Genomic DNA, 22,110 nt, shown 5'->3' on the forward strand with positions numbered 1-22,110 from the left:
CTTGGCCTCCCAAAGTGCTATTTATTTTGTTATTAAGAAAGATGTGTATCAGGGAAACTCAAAAATAACAGACCATTGGTGAAATTCCATAAAAGCGGCAATGCAGCCAAGGTTTAAAGTTATTTAAGGGCAGACGCAGAAATTACGTTCCCGCCCCCTCTCTCCCCGCGATTATTAGAACTACTTGAAAAAACTGAGTCCATAAAATTTCAGCAAAGGGGCACCACGAGCATTCCACTTAAACACAATCTGCCAATCTGAAGCCAGCAGATCGGGGAAGGGATGTAGGTTGTAATGTCCTTTGCCATCCCTGTGAGGGGCAGAGCCGGGCGAGGGAAGATTCCAGATCAGCGTGGAAGTGTCTGCTGACTGCCTACAGACACCTGGGTATCGCAAGGCTCCCAGGCGCTCTGGGGCTGTCATTGACAGCTAGGCTTTCTCTTGTGACCCCGGCAGCTCCCGAGCACTCGCAGGCCTCACCAGCCGCCTAAGAGCGCGGAGTGAAGCGTGCCATACTTCGCGCGTGCGCCTTCCTGGGCCGACGTGGCCCGGAAGCACTAGCCCGTGGGTTTCCGGGATGCTGTGAGCGCAAGGACTTATGGGTAGGTCGCGTCACTGCAGCTGCAAGCGTTGCCTTTCGGATCTCCGCAATAGCTTCCGAACCCGGGCTTGAGTCCTAAGCTGTGGACTCGCCTCCTGAGTGGGCATCTCGCAGGCCAGCCGATGCTGCTTTGGGGCCGAGATGGACTTTTTGTTTATTTTTTGTTGTTTACGTTTAATTATCTTTCGGAAAAAGAGGCATCGATTCCCATTCTCGGGACTTCCCAGATGTTGCTCTAAATGGGGGATTAGAGGAATGGTGCACCCTGGGACCCAGGTAGTGCCTTCGAAGTCCAAGGTGTTCCTCGATTTTAACCAGGGAATTACGGAAATCGAGCCTTTTTTCCCACTGGGGCATTTGGCTTTTCGGATTTTGTAAGCCTGCTGTCCCTCGTTCCTCCCGCCAACAAATTATATATATTATTTATATATTATATATAACGTGTTATACATATGTATTACATATATGATTACACATAATATATATCATTATAAGAAGAGTAGAAATAGCTGGATTTTAAAGTCATCCACAATCCCATGTCCAAAAAGACAATATTAAATTTTGGTTTTACATTTTATTTTCTAGTATCCTATTTTTGCATGAGTGTATATGTGGGGTTTTCTTTAAAAAAAAAAAAAAATTACGGCCCGGTGTGGTGGCTCACGCCTGTAATCCCAGCTACTCTGGAGGTTGAGGCAGGAGAATGGCGTGAATCCGGGAGGCGGAGCTGTGAGCGGAGATCGTGCCACTGCACTCCAGCCTGGGTGACAGAGCTAGACTCCGTCTCTAATAATAATAATAATAATTAATTAATTAATTAAAATTTGAAAAATAAAAAAATTAGGCCGGATGCGGTGGCTCACGCCTGTAATCGCACCACTTTGGGAGGCCAAGGTGGGTGGATCACCTGAGGTCAGGAGTTCCAGACCAGCCTGGCCGACATGGTGAAACCCTGCCTCTACTAAAAATACAAAAAATTAGCCAGGCGTGGTGGCAGGCGCCTGTAATCCCAGCTACTCAGGAGGCTGAGGCAGGAGAATCACTTGAACCCGAAAGGCGGAGGTTGCAGTGAGCTGAGATCAGGCCACTGAACTGAAGCCTGGGTAACAGAGCGAGAATCCTTGTCAAAAAAAAAAAAAGAAAGAAAAAGAAAGAAAAGAAACGGTGCAGCAATGACTAGCCTTGTGCATTCATTCCCCGCCCCCCCCCCCCCCGCCCCGTCTTTTAACACTTCTTTTTTTAGCAGAATTATGGAGCAACTATAGTTGACGATGCAAGGAAGGTTCATGGGAAGGGATGATATTCAACACAGTTAACACCCAACATGACCTGATCACCATCCATTGGACTAGCCACATGTCTAGGGCTGGAATGGGGTTTTGGAAGACTGATAAATCAACAATTAACACTTTAGCCGGGAATCGGGAAGGTCAGAGAAGTCCTAGGGAAATGGCAAGGGCAATGAAAGAATATATCAGAGTGTATCAGATAATTTTACTGTTTTAACAACCATTTAAGTTAAACGGAGTATAATAATCATCGGTCCAATTTATGTGTTTGCTGTTGGAAAGATAAGGATTATAATCTGATTATCTTGTCCTGTGAAATTGGAGGAAAACTCGTCTGTTGAAGTCAAGGAGGAAGGTAGAATGGTCAGAGTTTTGAAGACGTGTTCAGATAATTACTGAGGGTCCTAGAAAATTACAGAAGTATGGTACATTTGTTGGGCTGTAATGAAGACACAACTAAGGCATGGGATCATTAATTCTTAGTGGTCTAAAGCTTCTGTTGACTGCATTGTTTGTTTTCCAGGCAGTGTTCAACTTTTCTCTGGAAAAAAAAAGCTGAAAACAAATAATTGGGTTTGTGTAGTGTTTGGTTTCTCCAGATGAATAGGCTGAAGGAGCAGATGTACAAGAGACTTTGTGGTATTGGCAAGAGAGTGACTGACACAAAAGATCATGAAATCTAAAGTGAACAATGAAGGGAGTAAAGAGAAAAGAGTCCTTAGTGTTAGGGAGAAAATATAAGGGCCAATGCAAGGTCAAGATTTCCTTGAAGAATGTCTAGGTGGAAACAGTTAAATGAGGAATCTGGCAAGGGGATCGTGACCCAAGAGTGGGGTGAAATTGGGAAAATGTAAGTAGTAATATCAGGATGTGACTGTGGTGTGGCAGATGAAGTGGAATAGAGGAAAAGGATATGGGAGATGAAGATTTTTATAACTGAGAGGCCAAGCAGTGGACAGATATGCCACATGAACCTAATCAGGACTTTAAAAAGACCGTCGAGGATGATGTTTGGAATGAGGGTGGAGAGCCAAGTGTTAAGTGTTTAGAGACTAAAAGGGTATGACCAGGAGGCTGGTAAGAGGACAGATGTCAGAAGGTGTATTTTGTTGACAGCAGCAGGTGTATTTTGTTCCTTATTGTTTTAAGGAAAGTAGAAGCAAAGAGGATCCTATTCTTATCTGCAGACCCCTGAGGTAGGTGGGATTTTAAATGATAAACAGCATTCATGAGATGCTGCTGTGGAAGCACTGTCGTTAGCCAACCTGTGAACAAGTGTTGAGGGTGAATACTGGCTAATCACGGAGCTACAATTCCAAATAATATGTGGGAAGGAAGGGCTTTGTAGGGCAGATGGGAGTAGGGGTTAGACCAGCAAGAAAGGACACAGTTTTATGTGGTAGGGAAATATATATACAGGTACCTGTATCTCCTTCCTGCCTTCTTGACTTCCTGAGTCCAGACTCAGTATTACAGTTTCCTTCTGGATTCTGAAAATCTGTTTTTCATCAGTTTTAGTTTTAGTCATGCTGTTTCTGTCTTCTTCAATGTTTTCATCAGTGTGTGTGTGTGTGTGTGTGTGTGTGTGTGTGTGTGTGTGTGTGTGAATTTGGGAGAGGCTGCTAGCGGATGCTATTTTTTTTTTTTTTTTTTTGAGAAGGAGTCTCGCTCTGTCGCCCAGGCTGGAGTGCAGTGGCCGGATCTCGGCTCACTGCAAGCTCCGCCTCCCGGGTTTACGCCGTTCTCCTGCCTCAGCCTCCCGAGTAGCTGGGACTACAGGCGCCCGCCACCTCGCCCGGCTAGGTTTTTGTATTTTTTAGTAGAGACGGGGTTTCACCGTGTTAGCCAGGATGGTCTTGATCTGACCTCGTGATCCGCCCGTCTCGGCCTCCCAAAGTGCTGGGATTATAGGCTTGAGCCACCGCGCCCGGTGGAAATCCACCTATATATTCCTCAGTACTATTATGGTTATTTTCTTTTCTTTTAAATCCCTCTGATATAGTTTGGATATTTGTCCCCACCCAAATCTCGTATTGAATTGTGGTGAGTTATAGCCGATATATACTGAAATTATTCTTATTGTACATTTGTTTTGTAATGTTAGCAAACTATTATATCTTATTTTCTCAATTGACTCTATAGGGATCCCAGTTGACAAATGCTTTCCTGGCATATACTACCTATGTAGTGTTGCTGCTATTTAAATACGAAGTTCGCTTTAAAAAATTTGAAAATACTTTTTTCCTTCTTTCCCGTGTTCAAGATGTCAAAGCGAGGATGTGGTAGGTCCTCTGGTGTGAAATTCCAGATTTCCTTGGGTCTTCCAGTAGGAGCTGTGATCAACTGTGCTGATAACACAGGAGCCAAAAACCTGTATATCATCTTCGTGAAGGGGATCAAGGGATGGCTGAACAGACTTTCCGCTGCTGGTGTCGGTGACATGGTGATGGCCACAGTCAAGAAAGGCAAACCAGAGCTCAGAAAAATGGTACATCCAGCAGCGGTCATTCGACAATGAAAGTCATACCGGAGAAAAGATGGTGTGTTTATTTCAGAGATAATGCAGGGATCATAGTGAGTAATAAAGGTGAAATGAAAGGTTCTGCCATTACAGGACCAGTAGCAAAGGAGAGTGCAGACTTGTGGCCCTTGATTGTGCATTGCGTGATTCTCCAGTATATTAAAAAAAAAAAAAAAGAAAAAAAAGAAAAACTTTAAAGCCATTAAAAAAAGCCATTAAAAAGTATTTGTCCACCCCCAAAAAAATACATCTTAGTAACAGTTGAAGGTAAAGTACCACCAAGTTTAATAAAGACTAATTAATGCTGAGTTTTATCAGCATTTTTTATGACTGTCACTGGATTTCACTATATTTCTTATCTTGGTAAAGTATATCTGAAAGTAGAATAAAGGGGAAATCCTGTCTGTGATTAATTTTGGTAATCAGATACATTTTCTCTAGTAGCCACATTTCTTTATTTTTTTTTTCTGATACAGGGTCTCACTCTGTCGCCCAAGTGGGAGTGCAGTGGTATGATCACGGTTCACTGCAGCCATGACCTCCCGGGCTCAAATGATCCTCCTGCCTCAGCCTCCCTGAGTAGCTGGGACCACAGGCATGTGCCACCACACCTGCCACCATGCTGTGTTTCCCAGGCTGGAAGTAGCCATATGGCTGGAAGTAGCTGTATTTCTATCCCATTGGGTTCTCCCAAGTTTGTGGGTATAAATTCTCTTGCCCTTGCCTCTCTAGAAACTTGTGAATTATAGCTGGGCATAGTGGCTCACACCTGTAATCGTAGCACTTTGGGAGGCCGAGGCAAGTGGATCACCTGAGACCAGGAGTTCGAGACCAGCCTGGCCAACATGGCGAAACCCTGTCTCTACTAAAAATACAAAAATTAGCCGGGCGTGGTGGCTTGCTCCTGTAATCCCAGCTACGCAGGAGTCTGAGGCAGAAGAATCGCTTCAACCTGTGCTGGGGGTGGGGGTTGGAGTGAGCTGAGATCACCCCACTTCACTCCAGCCTGGGCAAAAGAATGAAATTGTCTTAAAAAAAAAAAAAAAAAAGAGAGAGAGAGAAAGGAAGGAAGGAGGGAGGGAGGGAGGGAGGGAGGGAGGGAAGGAAGGAAGGAAGGAAGGAAGGAAGGAAGGAAGGAAGGAAGGAAGGAAGGAAGGAAGGAAGGAAGGAAGGAAGGAAGGAAGGAAGGGAGGGAAGGACTTGTGAATTATCACAGAATGACTGAGATTGCCTGAGTTACAACTGCTGGGTAGTATGTTCTCCAGTTAGAAAAAGTTCACTGTGAATGACAAGGTGGCTACAGAAGAATTGAAAGATTGTATTGAAAAGGGGACCATGGAGCTGAGATCTTCAAAAGTTTCCTGTGACTATAAACCAGGAGATGTCACATATAGCTATGGTACTTTCTTTTGCAGTTTTTAGAAAAAGCAAGTCTATTATGTGTAGAGGAAAAATTATTGAGTACTCTGCTATATTTTCAGGTAACACTTTCTCTGACTTCTGCATTCCCTTTTAAATATCATGAAGCTCTACCTGAAATTACTGTCAAGTGTGTTACAGAAATTCTCTGCCCAGTCCTACCTATATTTTTTGGTATATAAAAATGACTTGTGTGTGTTTTTTGAAGGACCTAAGAAAGCAATATGTTCTTATCAGGTCAGAGTCCTTAAAACAATCCCAGCAGACCCTACTAAACACAGATTTGAGTGTGCACTTGCAGAGCGATTGTTGTGGTGAGTCTGTACACTGAATGCTAGAGGACGGGTTACAGAACATGCCGCTGAATATATCAGCAGGGATGCCACAACTTCCATCTGCAAAGAAAGTACAGCACAACACACAGATCCCATTCTCACCAGGCTGTGGATCTCTAGCCGACAAAAAAGAAAGAATATTGTGGAACTAGCAAAGGAGCTTTTCCTATCTGGGTGTAGCATGGTGGGAAACCTGGTGTCATTTGCATGGAAGGCTTACAGAGCATATGTGAACAATTCTGTGGATTAGGTTTGCTTTTTAATTTTCTTTCCTTTTTCTGTACTATGCAGCCTGTTTAGTACAAACTGAGGTTGTAATAGATGGGAAGGCAAGTGATTATACATTCAGGCCATGGAGCCAAAAGTGATTTTTCCATTGTAATGGCAACAATGGACTGAGAGTCAGTGCCTTTTGGTTCTAGGACTGTTATTGTGGAGCTTATGCCAGTTGCTTAGCTGTTTCTAGACATAGGCTCTTAATAGGTCAAGAGCTTGGAAAGTGTTTGATAAATGTTACATTGATTTCTAAAGCTACTAGATGGTTTCTGAGATATAGTTTGATTCTAAAATATGACTCATCATCTTAGTTTATGTTTTGAATCCCATAAAAAGGGACTTTCTCAGAAGTTTTGTGGTTAAAATCCCATTGAGAGTGACAACCCAACCATCACAAATCTGGGGTCTCCTTTCCTGAAACTGATAGATTAAGAAGTTCAGCCATTTCCACTCTTCCAAACTTATGAGGTAAATGAGGACAAAACAGATGAGTCTGGAATGAGATATGAACTGGATAATATTGGGCAATAAATGTATTTGTATGAAATAAAAATAGATTTCTATTTTATTAGCATTGGTGGGTTAAAAATCAAACTACTTTTAATATTTCTGAACACATCTTACTTTTAAAATGTCTACTCTGAAAATTTATTTTCCTCTGGGTGCAGTGGCTCACACCTGTAATTCCCAGCACTTTGGGAGGCCGAGGTGGGCAGATCATGAGGTCAGGAGATCGAGACCATCCTGGCTAACATGGTGAAACCCCGTCTCTACTAAAAATACGAAAAATCAGCCAGGCGTAGTGGTGGGCGCCTGTAGTCCCAGCTACTCGGGAGGCTGAGGCAGGAGAATGGCGTGTACCCAGGAGGTGGAGCTTGCAGTGAGCCGAGAACGTGCCACTGCAGTCCAGCCTGGGTGACAGAGCAAGACTCCATCTCAAAAAATTAAAAAAAATTATTTTCCAACTCAGATGAATAACCTGGAAGAAAATTTTAATTCACCATCAAGAAGGCATTCTTTTTGGTGGCACTCTTGATAAAATAGAAGAGCAAAAAAAAATTTTCAATTTTGAGAAAAAAACATTTGATGTGATTGAACTCAGGAGGTCATGTGAATTTCAGCCAACTGTGCCATTTTTTAAAGCCACAGGATATGGTGATGTTTTTCGAATGTACTTGGGTATGGAGGGTCAATAAATAAATAAAATAGAATGTGGAAATATATTTTTAAGTGCTTGATGTCTGATTTTCCTCCTCAGAAACTTGTCTGGATGGATAAGATTATTCTAACATCAGGCATCTGTAAGTCATGCCCAATATTTACTTAGGGAAAAAGGCTATAATTCTGTTATATAATTCTTAATCTGTGAAAACAATAATTTATAATATTAATAATCATGAATGAAGAAGGAAGAGTTTCAAATTTTTTTTTTAACTCCCAACCTGATTTCTGAAGAGTTTCTAATCTTGGCCTTAAAAGTATTGACATTTCTTTTTTCTTTTTTTCTTTTGAGACAGTGTCTTGCTCTGTTGCTCAGGCTGAAGTGCAGTGGTGTGACCTCAACTCAGTACAACTTCTGCCTCTTGGGTTCAAGTGATTCTCCTGCCTCAGCCTCCTGAGTAGCTGGGATTACAGGTGCACACCACCGTGCCTAGCTAGTTTTTGTATTTTTGGTAGAGACGGGGTTTCACCATATTGGCCAGGCTGGTCTTGAACTCCTGACCTCAGGTGATCCACCCACCTTGGCCTCCCAAAGTGCTGGGATTATAGGCATCAGTCATCTTGCCCAGCCTGAGTTGATTTTTAATTACATAATTAATACAGGAATATGTTGTCCTTGTATAAAATAAAATCTTACAGATAAAGTTTAATTTCTTTTGACTGTAACTCATAACCCTGATCTCTTTTCTTGCCACTTTTTCCCACAAAAATTAACTACAATGATCAGACTGATATGTTTTCTTGCAGATCTGTATTCTCTGTATTCTTCTTCTTCTTCTTCTTATTTTTTGAGATGGAGTCTCACTTTGTTGCCCAGGCTGAAGTGCAGAGGCACGATCTTGGCTCACTGTAACCTCCATCTCCTGGGTTCAAGCAATTCTCCTGCCTCAGCCTCCCTAGTAGCTGGGATTAGAGCCGCCTGCCACTATGCCCAGCTAATTTTTGTATTTTAGTAGTGACAGGGTTTCACCATGTTGGCCAGGCTGGTCTTGAACTCCTGATGTAATCCACCCACCTCAGCCTTCCCAAGTGCTGGGATTACAGGTGTGAGCCACCACACCCGACCTATTCTCTGTATTTATATTATATATATGCATAAATATATATATATATATTATTGTGTTGTGGGTTTTAAAAACACAAATGCTATCATACTGTATATATTACTTGGTATTTGCTTTTTACTTAAGAATGTGTCATAATTCTTCCTATATATGTACAGATAAACCTTATTCTTCTTAAATGCTGCCTAATAGCCTATTGAATACATATACCTTATTTAGTCATTCTCCAATATATAAGCATAGGTTGCTTACAATTATCTTCCTATTATAAAGTTTTTGTGAACATCCGTCTCTTTGTGTGACTTTTTTTTTTTTTTTTTTGAGGCAGAGTCTGCTCTGTTACCCAGGCTGGAGTGCAGTGGCACGATCTCAGCTCACTGCAGCATTTGCCTCCCGGATTCCAGAGATTCTTGTGCCTCAGCCTCCCAAGTAGCTGGGATTACAGGCACCTGCCATCAGGCCCAGCTAATTTTTGTATTTTTAGTAGAGACGGGGTTTTGCCATGTTGGCCATTCTGGTCTCGAACATCTGACATCAGGTGATCCACCTGCCTCGGCCTCCCAAAGTGCTGGGATTACAGACGTGAGCCTCTACACCCGGCTTTTGTGTGCATTTTAAACTTAGGGTCCAGTCGGGAAAACAGAAATCACATTAGTTATTGAGAAATATTTTAATATGGGAAATCGGTCAAAAGGAATTATAAAAGGTAACAGGTAATCACTGGAGGTAGCAGCTAGCATTCTTAGAGCTAGGAAAGGATGGAACAAAAGAAGTGGTTGGAGTCATCAGAACCTAAAAGCTTGGAGGAGGGCCCTGAACACCTTAGTTCAGGTCTATGAAGAATGTAGAGAGGGTGATGGCTGGCTGTTGCTGGATCTCTGGAGCTCAAAGAAGGGATCCCACGGTGTTGGGGCTCAAACTCCTGAGGAGGTGGCTCAAACATTGGCTATCTCAGGAGCTCAAGGGAGGGGCTCCATGAAAGTAGAATTCAGATCTCCGAGGAGAGCACTGACTGCTGCTGTGATCGGTAAGGGGTGCAATAAGGCTGATTTGTGATTGTTGGAAAAAGGATGGAGATTAAAACCACCTGCTGGCTAAAGCAATTGCTCCTGGCACGGTAAAAGGCAGCTGCTGCTGGCATGATGCTCACAGAATGGAGCAAGTCCCTTCTTCCTCTTGCCTTTGTTTCCCTCTAGTTCACCCTGTCGGTGAAGTCTAGCAGAAGCGCCCCAGTAACATGGAGTATAAAAGGGTGACTGCGTGGACAATAAAAAATAACCAGCACACATTTATTTGTTTCTCTAGTGCGATTGAGTCGCACAATCACTAAGTTACAGGATTCGTACATTTCAAATTTTAATAGAGACTCCCACATTACACTCTTTTAAACTGCACGTAACAGTTTCAATATGAATAAAAGGGGACGGGGGGGTAGATTTACAGAGAATATTGCCTAGAGCAGTAATCACATTTTAACAAGACTTGGGAATGCCGTCAAAATTCAGGATCTGATTCAGGAGTTCCGAGGGGCCCGAGTTAGCCTTTTCTAACAAACGCACAGGTGATACTGATGATTGCATCATGTTGGAAGTCTAACACATTCCCATCTTCCCACAGCCTCTACCACAACATTCTATTGCTACCCTTATGTGAACTGCCTCTCTGGTGTTTCATGCCAGTTTCCTAGCCGCTAAGCAAGGAACAAACCTAGCTTCTGAAAGCGGGGAAGACAGGATTTGGCGCCACGGGTCCAATGCTTGGCTTCCTATTGGCCAGAAATGACATCACTCAGACAGGAGTGGCTTTAACTGTGACGTCTCCGGCGGCGGATGGTCAGGGACACAGCGGGAGGCGGGAGCGGAAGTGGGGCAGCAAATGGACAGGGTGGGTGGTGGAAAAAGGGCCCGGGGGAAGTTATTACAGGGAGTCCTCTTCCGGCGCCAGAGGCCGGAAGTTGTGTTCCAGACGAGTCCACCGGGGTCTGAGTGCCCAGAATACAGCTGCAACCGCGACCATGGGCGGGAAGAACAAGCAGCGAACTAAAGGGAACCTGAGAGTGAGTGGGGGGGGTGGCTCGGTCGACCTGGGAGCCTCGCTTCGAGGCGGCTGGCACCGCCCAGCGCGTTGCTGGAGGGTGTGTGGAGCGCGGCTGTGGGGAGGCGTGCTTTTGCGTGTCGTGTGTGACCTCTCTGTTGTGTGTGCGTCCCTGAGGGTGGTTTGGGTTATCTCTGAGCAGATTGGGGAATCGTGAGAGAAAAGATGTACCATGCCAGAGCTGTCCCCATCCGAGCACACACCCACAATATTCATGAAGAAATGATAATGTATCAGGTTCACTGGAAGGTGATCTGGCTGAGGTAGAGGGTTGGTTGGGGGAGGGCAGCGCTAGGAAGAAGGAGAGTTGGGAGGATGTTAAAGTGAACCCACTGTGGAGGTTACAGCTGATTGTGCCTCTCCTTTGGGCTTCTTCTAAGCTGAAGCTTTTAGGATGGTATATTTGGTTTCTGGACTGCCTGTTACCCCTTTCTATCTGCAGTCCCATCTTCAACTCCCTCCTCTTGGTTTACTTCATCCAGCCACACTGATCTCTTCACTGTGCCTTGACCTTACCTGGCCGGCTCCCAACGCTCTTCAGTTAGGAGGCTCCAAACTTTGCTCTCTACACCTCAGTGAGGTTTTCCATGATCACCCTCTTGCAGCCCTTGCGCACTCCCTGTTCTTCCTACTTTGTTTTAAATTCCATTGTATTTATGACATTTATTGTCTTAGTTCACTAGTATGTAAGTATTTTGAAAGCAAATGTTTTTATCCTCGGAGCCTAGAACAGAGACTGGCACCTAATAGACGCTCACTAAGTACTTGTTTAAAGACGACCTTAGAGTGGATTCGTGTAAAACTACATGATGAGGGGTTTGTAATGGTATTTTTTTATGGTGTTGGATTTATTATAGCACAGTCCAATTTTATGAGAATGCTTTTTTTCCTGTTTCTGATATAGTTAATTCTAGTGATTTCAATGTCACATTTTCTTAGAACTGTCACTTAATCTGTTTTGGAAGATAATAACAGTATTAACAGTTATAGCAACCTATTGTGTTACTGTGCTAAGCACTTGCATCCTCATTTAATATTTTTTATTTAAATTTTCTCAATGTTTTATATTTGAAAAGTTCTTATGAGGAAAAGTTGCGAGAATGTTAGAGTGACATCTCATATACTCTACCTAGATTCACCAGTTGCTAGTACTTGGTTGCATTTGCTTTCTTTCTGTTAATTTATGTATTTTGCTGAACTGTATGAGAGTTAGTTGCAGAAGTCGGGACTCTTAACTCCTAAATACATCAGCATGTATCTTCTAAAAACAATGCCATTTTTCTAGCCTGCAGCAATTATAATAATGGTTATAGCATCCAGAAACTTTGACTTTTGTGTAATACTGTAATCCAGGATACAGCCTTGCATTTAGACTTCTGTAGTTATCCCAGTAATGTTCTCTCTTTTTTTTTTCTTTTCTTTTTTTTTTTGTAAGACAGGGTGTGGCTCTGTCTCCAAACCTGGAGTGCAGCGGTATGATCACGGCCCACTGCAGTGTCAACTTCTTGGGCCCAAGAGATCGATCCTCCCACCTCAGCCTCCTTAATAGCTAGGACTCCTGGCTAATTTTTTTTTTTTTTTTTTTTTTCAGGACAGAGTCTCGCTCTGTTACCCAGGCTGGAGTGCAGAGGCGTGAAATGGGCTCACTGCAATCTCCGCCTCTTGGGTTCAAGTGATCCTCCCAGCTTACCCTTTCCAGTAGCTAGGACTACAGGCACAGGCCATCATGGCTAGCTAATTTTTGTATTTTTTGTAGGGACGGTTTCGCCATGTTGCCCAGGCTGATACTTTTTTTTTAAAAGATAAACCATTTTAACATTTGAGATCCAGTCAAAGATCACTCATTCCATTTAGTTACCATTTGGGTTTCCTTGATCTAAACAGTTTCTCAGTACTGTTTAAGCGGGGAGAGGAGTGTCTTTTTTAACAACATTTGGAAGAGCCTGGGCCATTTGTTTGATTAATTCAGATTCATCTAGTTGTTTCCTTGTGATTAGATTCAGGCTAAACAATTTTTAGAAGGAATTCTTCATAGATGATGAGACTTCCTCAGTACATCACACCGGGGCACTTCGTACCCATTTGTCCCCTTATTGGTGGTATTTGTTTAATTACTTGGTTAAGGTGTTGTCCATTATAAAGTTGTCTTTTTCCATTGGCCAATAACAAATAATATGTTAGTTTGAAACTGTGAAATGTCCTGTTCTTCCACAAACTTTCACCTAATGGTTTGAGCACCCTTTGATTCTTGCTGGAATCAGTTATTACTATGGTGATTTAAAAACTTATGCTTAATTATGAAAACAATCCAAGTAATGAATTAATTACTCATATCTCATTTTAAGTGTGATGAAACTGAGGTTTAGAGAAATTAGCTTGCCTAAGCTTATGTAGCCAGGAAGTTGTGGAGTTGGGATTTTAACTTTAATGTGGCAAAGTCTTCAATAGAAGACTTTGATACTGGATTTCAGGTGTTCAGAGATAATAGATGTCTGCTGTTCTTGAACTATTAGTTTGATGATACAGACACATATGTAAGCAAATATAATATATTAAAGAATTATGATGCAGGTATTAGAAGAAAGAATGTGGGAGAATGGAAGAGACTGGAGGAAGGCAAGTGTTGCAAATATGAGTTTGAAAGATGAGTAGGAGTTTGTCAGTCAATGAAAAGAAAGGAAGCGTTTTCAGGTAGAGAGAAAAGATTATATAAAGATCGAATTGCGAAAGGCCATCACATAGATAACTTTTTTTTTTTTTGAGACAGAGTCTGGATCACTGCAACCTCCACTTCCCAGGTTCAAGCAATTTTCTTGCCTCAGCCTCTCAAGTAGCTGGGATTACAGGCGTGTAACATCACACCCGGCTAATTTTTTGTATTTTTAGTAGAGACAGGGTTTTGCCATGTTGGCCAGGCTGGTCTCGAACTCCTGGCCTGAAGTGATCTGCCCAGTTGTCCGCTTCGCCTCCCAAAGTGCTGGGATTACAGGTGTGAGCCACCATGCCCTGCCTCAGAGAACTTCGAATTTGATTTGGTACTAGGGCAGAATGATGACAGCATAATTTGGAGAAGACAGAAGGAAGTGGGGCAAGGGAAGGAAAGAGCGGCAGGAGATAAGACTGGGAAAAGTTGAGGTTAGACAGTGAAAGATCTTGTAAGTCTTCCTTGGTTTGGTCTTTAAACTGTAGACTCAGGATTGCCACCACAAATACCTCTAGAAGGTAGGCATGAAAGAATGTAGACAAAAGTAGGCATAGTCCAAAAAAAAAAAAAAAAGTGCCATAAATAGAATTGTTTCTTAATTTTTATTGAACTCTGGGTATAGCTCTTAACATACAAAGATCATAAGAGTAACTATATTTTAAATTTAAAGTAGACATTTTAAAAAGTGCATTTAAAAGTAACAAGTTACTTAAATTGGAGACTGGACATTTGATACCTTCTCTTTTGCCCCTAGTTATCACTTTTAATTCTGTTATTTCAGCCTCAACTCCTTTAGATTTTAGCAATAATTACTTTTTTATTGTGTTTCATAATAAAACTGTTTACACATGAGACTGTAGAAAATTCTGATATCCTAGAGTCATCATATTTAGTTTTTAGAATTATAATTCACTAACTACTTCCTTTGTGGCTCTTTATTCATGTACCAATATTAAAAAAGGTGAATTGAATAATTAATTCATTTTAATAAACTTAAAAAATAGAGAACAGCTGCTTTGCCTATGGAGTAGCCATTCTTTTATTCTTTTCTTTTTTTTTTTTTAGAAATGGAGTTTCATTCTTTTTGCTGAGGCTGGAGTGCAATGGTGCGATCTCAACTCACTGCAACCTCTGCCTCCCGGGTTCAACCAGTTCTCCTGCCTCAGCCTCCCAAGTAGCTGGGATTAAAGGCATGTACCGCTACGCCTGGCTAATTTTGTATTTTTAGTAGACACGGGGTTTCACCATATTGGCCAGGCTGGTCTTGAACTCCTGACCTCAGGTGATCTACCCTCTGCCTCCCAAAGTGCTGGGATTACAGGCATGAACCACCATGCCTGACCTATTTTCTTAGTAAACTTACTTTCACTTAAAAAAAAAAAAAAAATAGGCCGGGCGCAGTGGCTCAAGCCTGTAATCCCAGCACTTTGGGAGGCCGAGACGGGCGGATCACGAGGTCAGGAGATCGAGACCATCCTGGCTAACACTGTGAAACCCCGTCTCTACTAAAAAATACAAAAAAAAAAACTAGCCGGGCGAGGTGGCGGGCGCCTGTAGTCCCAGCTACTCGGGAGGCTGAGGCAGGAGAATGGCGTAAACCCGGGAGGCGGAACTTGCAGTGAGCTGAGATCCGGCCACTGCACTCCAGCCCGGGCGACAGAGCGAGACTCCGTCTCAAAAAAAAAAAAAAATGGAGAACCTTTTTTTGGAATTAGTCTTAAATGCTACAGATTGAAAAAAAAACGTAATGCAGGCCATCATTTTCTTTCTTGTTCACTCAATTCAGTTTAGGAAGTAGGCCAGATTGTTCCTTGTCAGGTGAGTTTTCCAAACACACTTTTGCTAGGTATTAGCAATTTTTTTTTTTTTTTTGAGACAGAGTCTTGCTCTGTTGCCCTGGGTGGAGTGCAGTGGCACGATCTTGGCTCACTGCAACCTCAGTCTCCAGGTTCAAGCGATTCTCATGACTCAGCCTCCTGAGTGCTGGGATTACAGGCACACGCCACCACGCCTGGCTAATTTTTGTGTTTTTAGTAGAGACAGGGTTTTGCCATGTTGCCCAGGCTGGTTTTGAACTCCAGGGCTCAAGTGATCCACCTGCCTTGGCCTTCCAAAGTGTTGGGATTACAGGCATGAGCCACCTTGCCTGGCTGGTATGAGCAATTTGAATCACACATTTGGATAACCGTTGGCAAACATCCTTATAGAGAAATAAGAAATAGATGAGTTTAGATGGGTTGTGATGTCAGCTTGGTGGTCAAACTGAAGCATTTTCTGTTTAGCTGACAGTAAGTTAATTTCTTTCAGCAGTTCAAATATTTTCTTTCTCTGTATCAACTAACTTCCTTTTATTAGAAGACTACTATATTGTGTATCGGTCAAACAAAGCACTGACTGTGATTGAAAACAAAGGAGTCTGTATTATAGATTGACCGTTGTATTGATTTTTATGGTTATAATAATGTAATTTTAGCCCAAAGAGGTTAGGCTAGGCATTGGAGTATATGGAAATGAGTGTGTCCACCCTCAAGGAACTCCCAGTCTAGAGGCAGCTATCATTAGACCTGGGCCATTGTGATTGCTTAATAAGTATTTGTTCAATTAATGGGTGAATGAAAGGATGGGTTCTATTTATGAGTTAATTTTACATCTTTACATAGTACACGTATGTGTATACATACTATTTATATGAAAGTTGGAAATAAAAAAATTCATAAAACAGCATTTATGAAAATTTTACCACATGTGATACATTCTGATTTTAAAAGTTTTAGTCAATTACTTTAAAATTCTGTCATGGTCCATTATATTGATATCATGAACCTCTAATGGATTGTATCCACGGTTTACAAAACATTCTAATGTTTAGGAAACGGAATAATTTCTAGGATCAGTATTGATGGATTCTTGGGAACAAAACCATTAATCTTTGGGGAACTTTGCAATAGATGAAATTTTAGGCTAGGAAAAAATAAAATAAAAGCTCATTCTGACCATGGGAATAGCCAAGGAATTATAAAGTTAAGTTTTGAACCCTTCCTGGACTCTGACTTTTTTTCTCCGTAATTTTCTTATCAGCCGTCAAACAGTGGCCGAGCTGCAGAACTCCTTGCCAAAGAACAGGGAACAGTGCCTGGATTTATTGGTTTTGGAACATCTCAGAGTGACCTAGGCTATGTTCCTGCTATTCAAGGAGCTGAAGAAATTGACAGTCTTGTAGATTCTGATTTCCGAATGGTGCTGCGGAAGCTTTCAAAGAAAGATGTCACCACAAAATTAAAAGCAAGTTTTCTTGTTTTCATAAAAATTATCAAGAAAATCCCTTTGTTAAAACAAAATGTCATTAGCATGTTTTATGTAAAGAAAAATGAACAATTGCTAAGTTCTTTTATAATTGTACTTTTTTCTGACACACAGTCTTAAACTTAGTTGATATTTATTTTCTAGGTTGTAAATTCAGTTTGTTATATTGAACTTTTTTAAACTGCTTTAGAATTTTGGCTGTATAGTTTTTCCCATTAGGAAATGTAACTTTGACCTTGTAACTTTAAATGAGGTTTTTTCTTTTTGTAGATGTTTTATTTTTTAAAAAACAACTGAAGAGTTTCTACCATAGTAGTCTGTGAAGGAGCTCTTCAAACTAGTCTCATATGGCATAAACAGAAATAGGGTATTCTCCTATTACATAAAATAGACAAAGCTTCCAGAACAGAATAATTAATAGCCAGTATTATGGTTGTTAATCCTCATGATGTTAATAATGACTTACTTTTAGGCTATGCAGGAATTTGGAACCATGTGTACAGAGAGAGACACAGAAACTGTGAAAGGAGTTCTTCCATATTGGCCAAGAATTTTTTGCAAAATTTCACTTGTAAGTATTAAAACTTTGCTAGTTTATTTCTGTTGTATATTTTTTGGTTGGAGTCATGGAGACTCCCAAATTTATAATGTTGATGTTTTGGTGAGGGTTATTAAATGTTATGTCAGCATTGTTATGCAGATTGAATTGTTAATACTTCAGAAGAGCATGGATATAAAAAAAGAGGTTGGGGCCTGGTATGGTGGCTCATGTGTATAATCCCAGCACTTTGGGAGGCTGAGATGGGCAGATCACTTGAGGTCAGGAGTTTGAAACCAGCCTGGCCAACATGGTGAAACTAAAATGAGGCCAACAAGTCTCTACTAAAAATACAAAAATTAGCCGAGTGTGGTAGTGGATGCCTGTAATCCCAGCTACTTCGGAGGCTGAGGCAGAAGAATCGCTTGAACCCAGGGGCGGAGGTTGCAGTGAGCCAAGATTGAACCACTGCACTCCAGCCTGGACAATAGAGCAATACAACATCTTTAAAAAAAAAAAAAAAAAAAAAAAAAAAGATTGGATTGTGTCGGGTTATGAAGAACATTTAGGAAGTCTGTTTTCAGAAATTAGATTGTTACTAGAGAATTACCCTGGTGCTTTCCAGTTTTAATAAATTTTGATGATGATTTTATTCCTTGTATATTTGCTGCAGAAGAATGAGAGTGAGTTGCTTACTTATTCAAGACCCAACTTTTGTTTTTTTTTTTTTAAACTGAGATGGAGTCTCATTCTGTCACTCAGGCTGGAGTGTAGTGGCACGATCTCTGTTCACTGCAACCTTGTCTCCTGGGTTCGAGTGATTCTCCTGCCTCAGGCTCCTGACTAGCTGGGATTGCAGGTGTGCGCCACCATGCCCCGCTAATTTTTTGTGTTTTTAGTAGAGACAGGGTTTCACCATGTTGGCCAGGCTGGTCTTGAACTCCTGACTGCAAATAATCCACCTGCCTCAGCCACCGAAAGTACTGGGATTATAGGCGTGAACCACCAGGCTCAGCCTCAAGGCCCAACTTTGAATCTGTCTTGAATACAATCCAATCTCATTGGGAGAAAGTGAGAAAGAAAAATTAATAAATTATTTTATATAGTTTCTGATTTAAAAACCTCGAAGTTATTGATTTAAAAAAATGATTTCAGTTTAGCTTAATACATAGGTGAATTCTTGGTAATGGGTTATTATAGCATATCCAGAAGTGTCTGTGATTGTTTTTATGGGCTAGAGCTATTTTAAATCACATTTATATTTTTAATAGGATCATGACCGTCGGGTCCGAGAAGCCACACAACAAGCTTTTGAAAAACTTATCCTTAAAGTAAAGAAACAGTTGGCTCCCTACTTAAAAAGTTTAATGGGATATTGGTTAATGGCTCAATGTGATACTTATACACCGGCTGCGTTTGCAGCAAAAGATGCATTTGAAGCGGCTTTTCCTCCAAGCAAGCAACCTGAAGCCATAGCATTTTGTAAGGATGAAATTACAAGTGTAAGTTCTGGAATTATTCTGAATCTTTTTTTTTTATTTTAAGTATTTAATGGTTATAAGCATAATGACAGCTTTTTTACTTAGGATTGTAGGGGAATGAGTAAGTATAATATTTCCAACTGAAGGCCGAGCGCGGTGGCTCATGCTAATCTCAGCACTTTGGGAGGCTGAGGTGGGAGGATCACGAGGTCAGGAGATCGAGACCATCCTGGTTAACATGGTAAAACCCCGTCTTTACTAAAAATACAAAAAATTAGCCAGGTGTGGTGGTGGGTGCCTGTAGTCCCAGCTACTTGGGAGGCTGAGGCAGGAGAATGGTGTGAACCCAGGAGGCGGAGCTTGTAGTGAGCCGAGATCGTGCCACTGCACTCCATCCAGCCTGGGCGACAGAACGAGACTCCATCTCAAAAAAAAAATAATAAAAATAAAATAAAATAAATATTTCCAACTGAAGATTGATGTTTTAAAATTCTGTTTAGTAAAATTGACCATTTTGGATCTTTAACAAAATTAACATTTTGGATTGGATCTTTCTACAGTATTTAAATTTTCCATTTTAATTTTGAAGTCTTAATTATATTTTTAAAAAGTAGACATGTTTTATGTAATCTAAATAAATAATATCTCTAAAAATAAATCTAAAATTACTTTCTCTCGTGTTTCTATTATCAATCTATATATACAGATCTACCTTAGTGTCTTTTTCTTTTTATTGGGTCTCTGGTATTACTATACATGGATGTACTATAGTTTATTTAACTCTTTTTATATTAAAGTACATTTGGATTTTTTTCCCAATTTTTATCATAACAAATGCTACTTCAGTAAACAATTTTAAGTAGATCTCTTCATACCTTTGTGGGAGTAATACTTACTAGAACTTCTAGTAAGCATATGTTGGGCCAAAGGATAAGAGCATTAAAAATTTTTATAGATAATGATAAATGGCCCTTCAAGGCCAAGTAAATTTATACTCCCATTGTCAGATGAAGTTTCTCCACACTGGGCCAATGCTTTTGCCATAACTTTCTCATAAAAAGTTATCAGCCATACCTGTTTGTGGCTTTCAGTGTGTCTGTTTCTAGTAGTGTCTCATTCCTTCCCCCTTCATTTGCTATTCCCAGTATATGCACTAGAAAAACCAGACAACAAAGTTGTTAGAATTATATTGAGAAATAAAAGTAGATGAAGTAGGAGTGAGGAGGGAATTGATAATTTTTAAATCTTTGCTTGTATTTATTCCCTTATTTAGTACTCCTATGTTTCCACAACACCCTGTGTATAACCCTACTTAAACATGTCCATCTGACCCTCTCTCCCCGCTTTCCTTTTTCCTTTCAATTAGCCATCCTTCCTGTGGCTCTCCATCACAATTTAAGTTCAGATTTCTTGTCTTGACATACAAGGCTCTGCATGGTCAGGTCCCTGCTTACCGGTCTAATCTCTTCACCTAACATCCCCCAACACGTTATGTTTTTTTTTTTTTTTTTGAGATGGAGTCTCTCTGCTGCCCAGGTTGGAGTGCAATGGTGCGATCTCGGCTCACTGCAACCTCTACCTCCTGGATTCAAGTGATTCTCCTGCCCTACCTTAGCCTCCCGAGTAGCTGGGATTACAGGCACCCACCACCATGCCCGACTCATTTTTGTATTTTTAGTAGAGACGGGGTTTCACTACATTGGCCAGGCTGGTCTCGAACTCCTGACCTTGTGATCCACCCGCCTCGGCCTCCCAAAGTGCTGGGATTACAGGCGTGAACCACCACGTCCAGCCTTCTGACACATTACTTGATTCTAGTACCCCATTTAAGTTCTTCCATTCTTCATTTCTCAGGTGTACGAAGTGTATTTTTCTAGGGAGAGGGTTTGTAGCTTTAATCATATGCTCAAATGGAGTTCTCTAATCCATCTGTAACTTAAGAATCATTGGTTGATTTAAAATGCCAAGTCATAAATGTTACAAGAGTGAAGTGTCATGAGTTTGGACACTAAGAGCTTTAGGAAATGGATTTTGAGACAACTAATTTGGCTCTTCATGGGCTTTAAAAAATAAATTTGTTCTTGGCTTTGTCATGGCTGGATAACTGATTGTTGAACATATGGGTTATTTCTTCTATTTTAGTTTCCCTTTAGTTGGCTATGTCACAATTCGTTACAGCTATTGGCATTGAACTGTCTCAAGTTCCAAACCCACGTATTAGAGAGGAGTTAGGCAAATGAAAATAAAAATGTCAGCGTTATAGATAGTATATCATACTGTCTATAAGACATGGGCTCTGGGTCACACTGTTAGTTCTAATCCCACTCTGCCATCAGCTAGCAAATAGGTGTGTGACCTTGGGCAAGTTTCTGTGCCTTCGTTTCGTAATCTATAAAGTGGGAATTAACTTGTACTTCATGGAGTTAAGAGGATTAATTTAGTTAATGCCTAAAATGTGCTCAAAGCAATACCTGGCACATGCAAAAGCTCAATAAGTGTTAGTTATTGTTATTGCTGATAAAGCAGTTGCTGGAACAGTGGACTCCCTTGCATTACACCCCAGGAGGAAACAGACTTCTCCACATTTGAAAACCTCATACCATCCTCTGTGATGGAGCAGAGCACAATGTATGGCATTCTTTGTGGGCAAGCAGGCTTACAGAAAGCGGGGAGAGGAAAGCAGAGCCTAATTTCTCTACCAGATTCACATTCACTTCATTGCTATGTGCAAGATAAATGGAGGAACCAAGTGGTCAGGAGTATTTATAGTTGTGTGGGGAAGAAGTATCTATCCTTATTCCAACAGCAGCTAACCTTGGGAATTGATAGGGAAAGAAAAATTGGTAAAATTCATACGTTTCAGTTTTGCTATTTGATTCTTCTCTCTTAGGTAAGATGAGATTTATGGGGATTTTTAAAATGGATTTTATTTAACTAGGCTCTGTCTGTTCACCATTGACAGTTCAATAAAACCAAAGGCTTTGGTATTTTACCCCCTTTGTAGGTGCTGCAGGATCATCTTATAAAAGAAACACCTGATACACTCAGTGACCCGCAGTAAGTTGTATTATTTCATTGTAACTCATGTTAAGGATTTATTTCACTCATAAGTAATCAGATGATTTCAATGTGACTTTTTTTTTTGAGACAGAGTCTCACCCTGTCACCCAGGCTGCATTGCAGTGATTCAATCTCAGCTCACTGCAACCTCCACCTTCTGGGTTCAAGTGATTCTCATGCCTCAGTCTCCCGAGTAGCTGGGAT

General features: G+C 41.1%; 1 protein-coding gene and 1 pseudogene across 1 annotated transcript in view; both read left to right on the forward strand.

Moving 5' to 3' along the window:
* The first annotated feature begins 4,153 nt into the window (after positions 1-4,153).
* On the forward strand, positions 4,154-4,608 carry LOC104663664 (annotated as a pseudogene).
* A 5,983-nt stretch (positions 4,609-10,591) lies between these two features.
* LTN1 (listerin E3 ubiquitin protein ligase 1) overlaps positions 10,592-22,110 on the forward strand; it is a 67,732-nt gene continuing 56,213 nt past the window's right edge. Inside the window, exons 1-5 of the mRNA XM_010364936.2 lie at positions 10,592-10,782; positions 16,603-16,806; positions 17,300-17,398; positions 18,637-18,867; positions 21,851-21,903. Coding sequence (XP_010363238.2) covers positions 10,741-10,782; positions 16,603-16,806; positions 17,300-17,398; positions 18,637-18,867; positions 21,851-21,903 — 629 coding nt within the window. The 5' untranslated portion in view covers positions 10,592-10,740. The remainder of the gene's footprint in view (positions 10,783-16,602; positions 16,807-17,299; positions 17,399-18,636; positions 18,868-21,850; positions 21,904-22,110) is intronic.

The sequence above is a fragment of the Rhinopithecus roxellana genome, chromosome 13 (assembly GCF_007565055.1).
Source record: "Rhinopithecus roxellana isolate Shanxi Qingling chromosome 13, ASM756505v1, whole genome shotgun sequence".
In the NCBI taxonomy this organism is placed as follows: Eukaryota; Metazoa; Chordata; class Mammalia; order Primates; family Cercopithecidae; genus Rhinopithecus; species Rhinopithecus roxellana.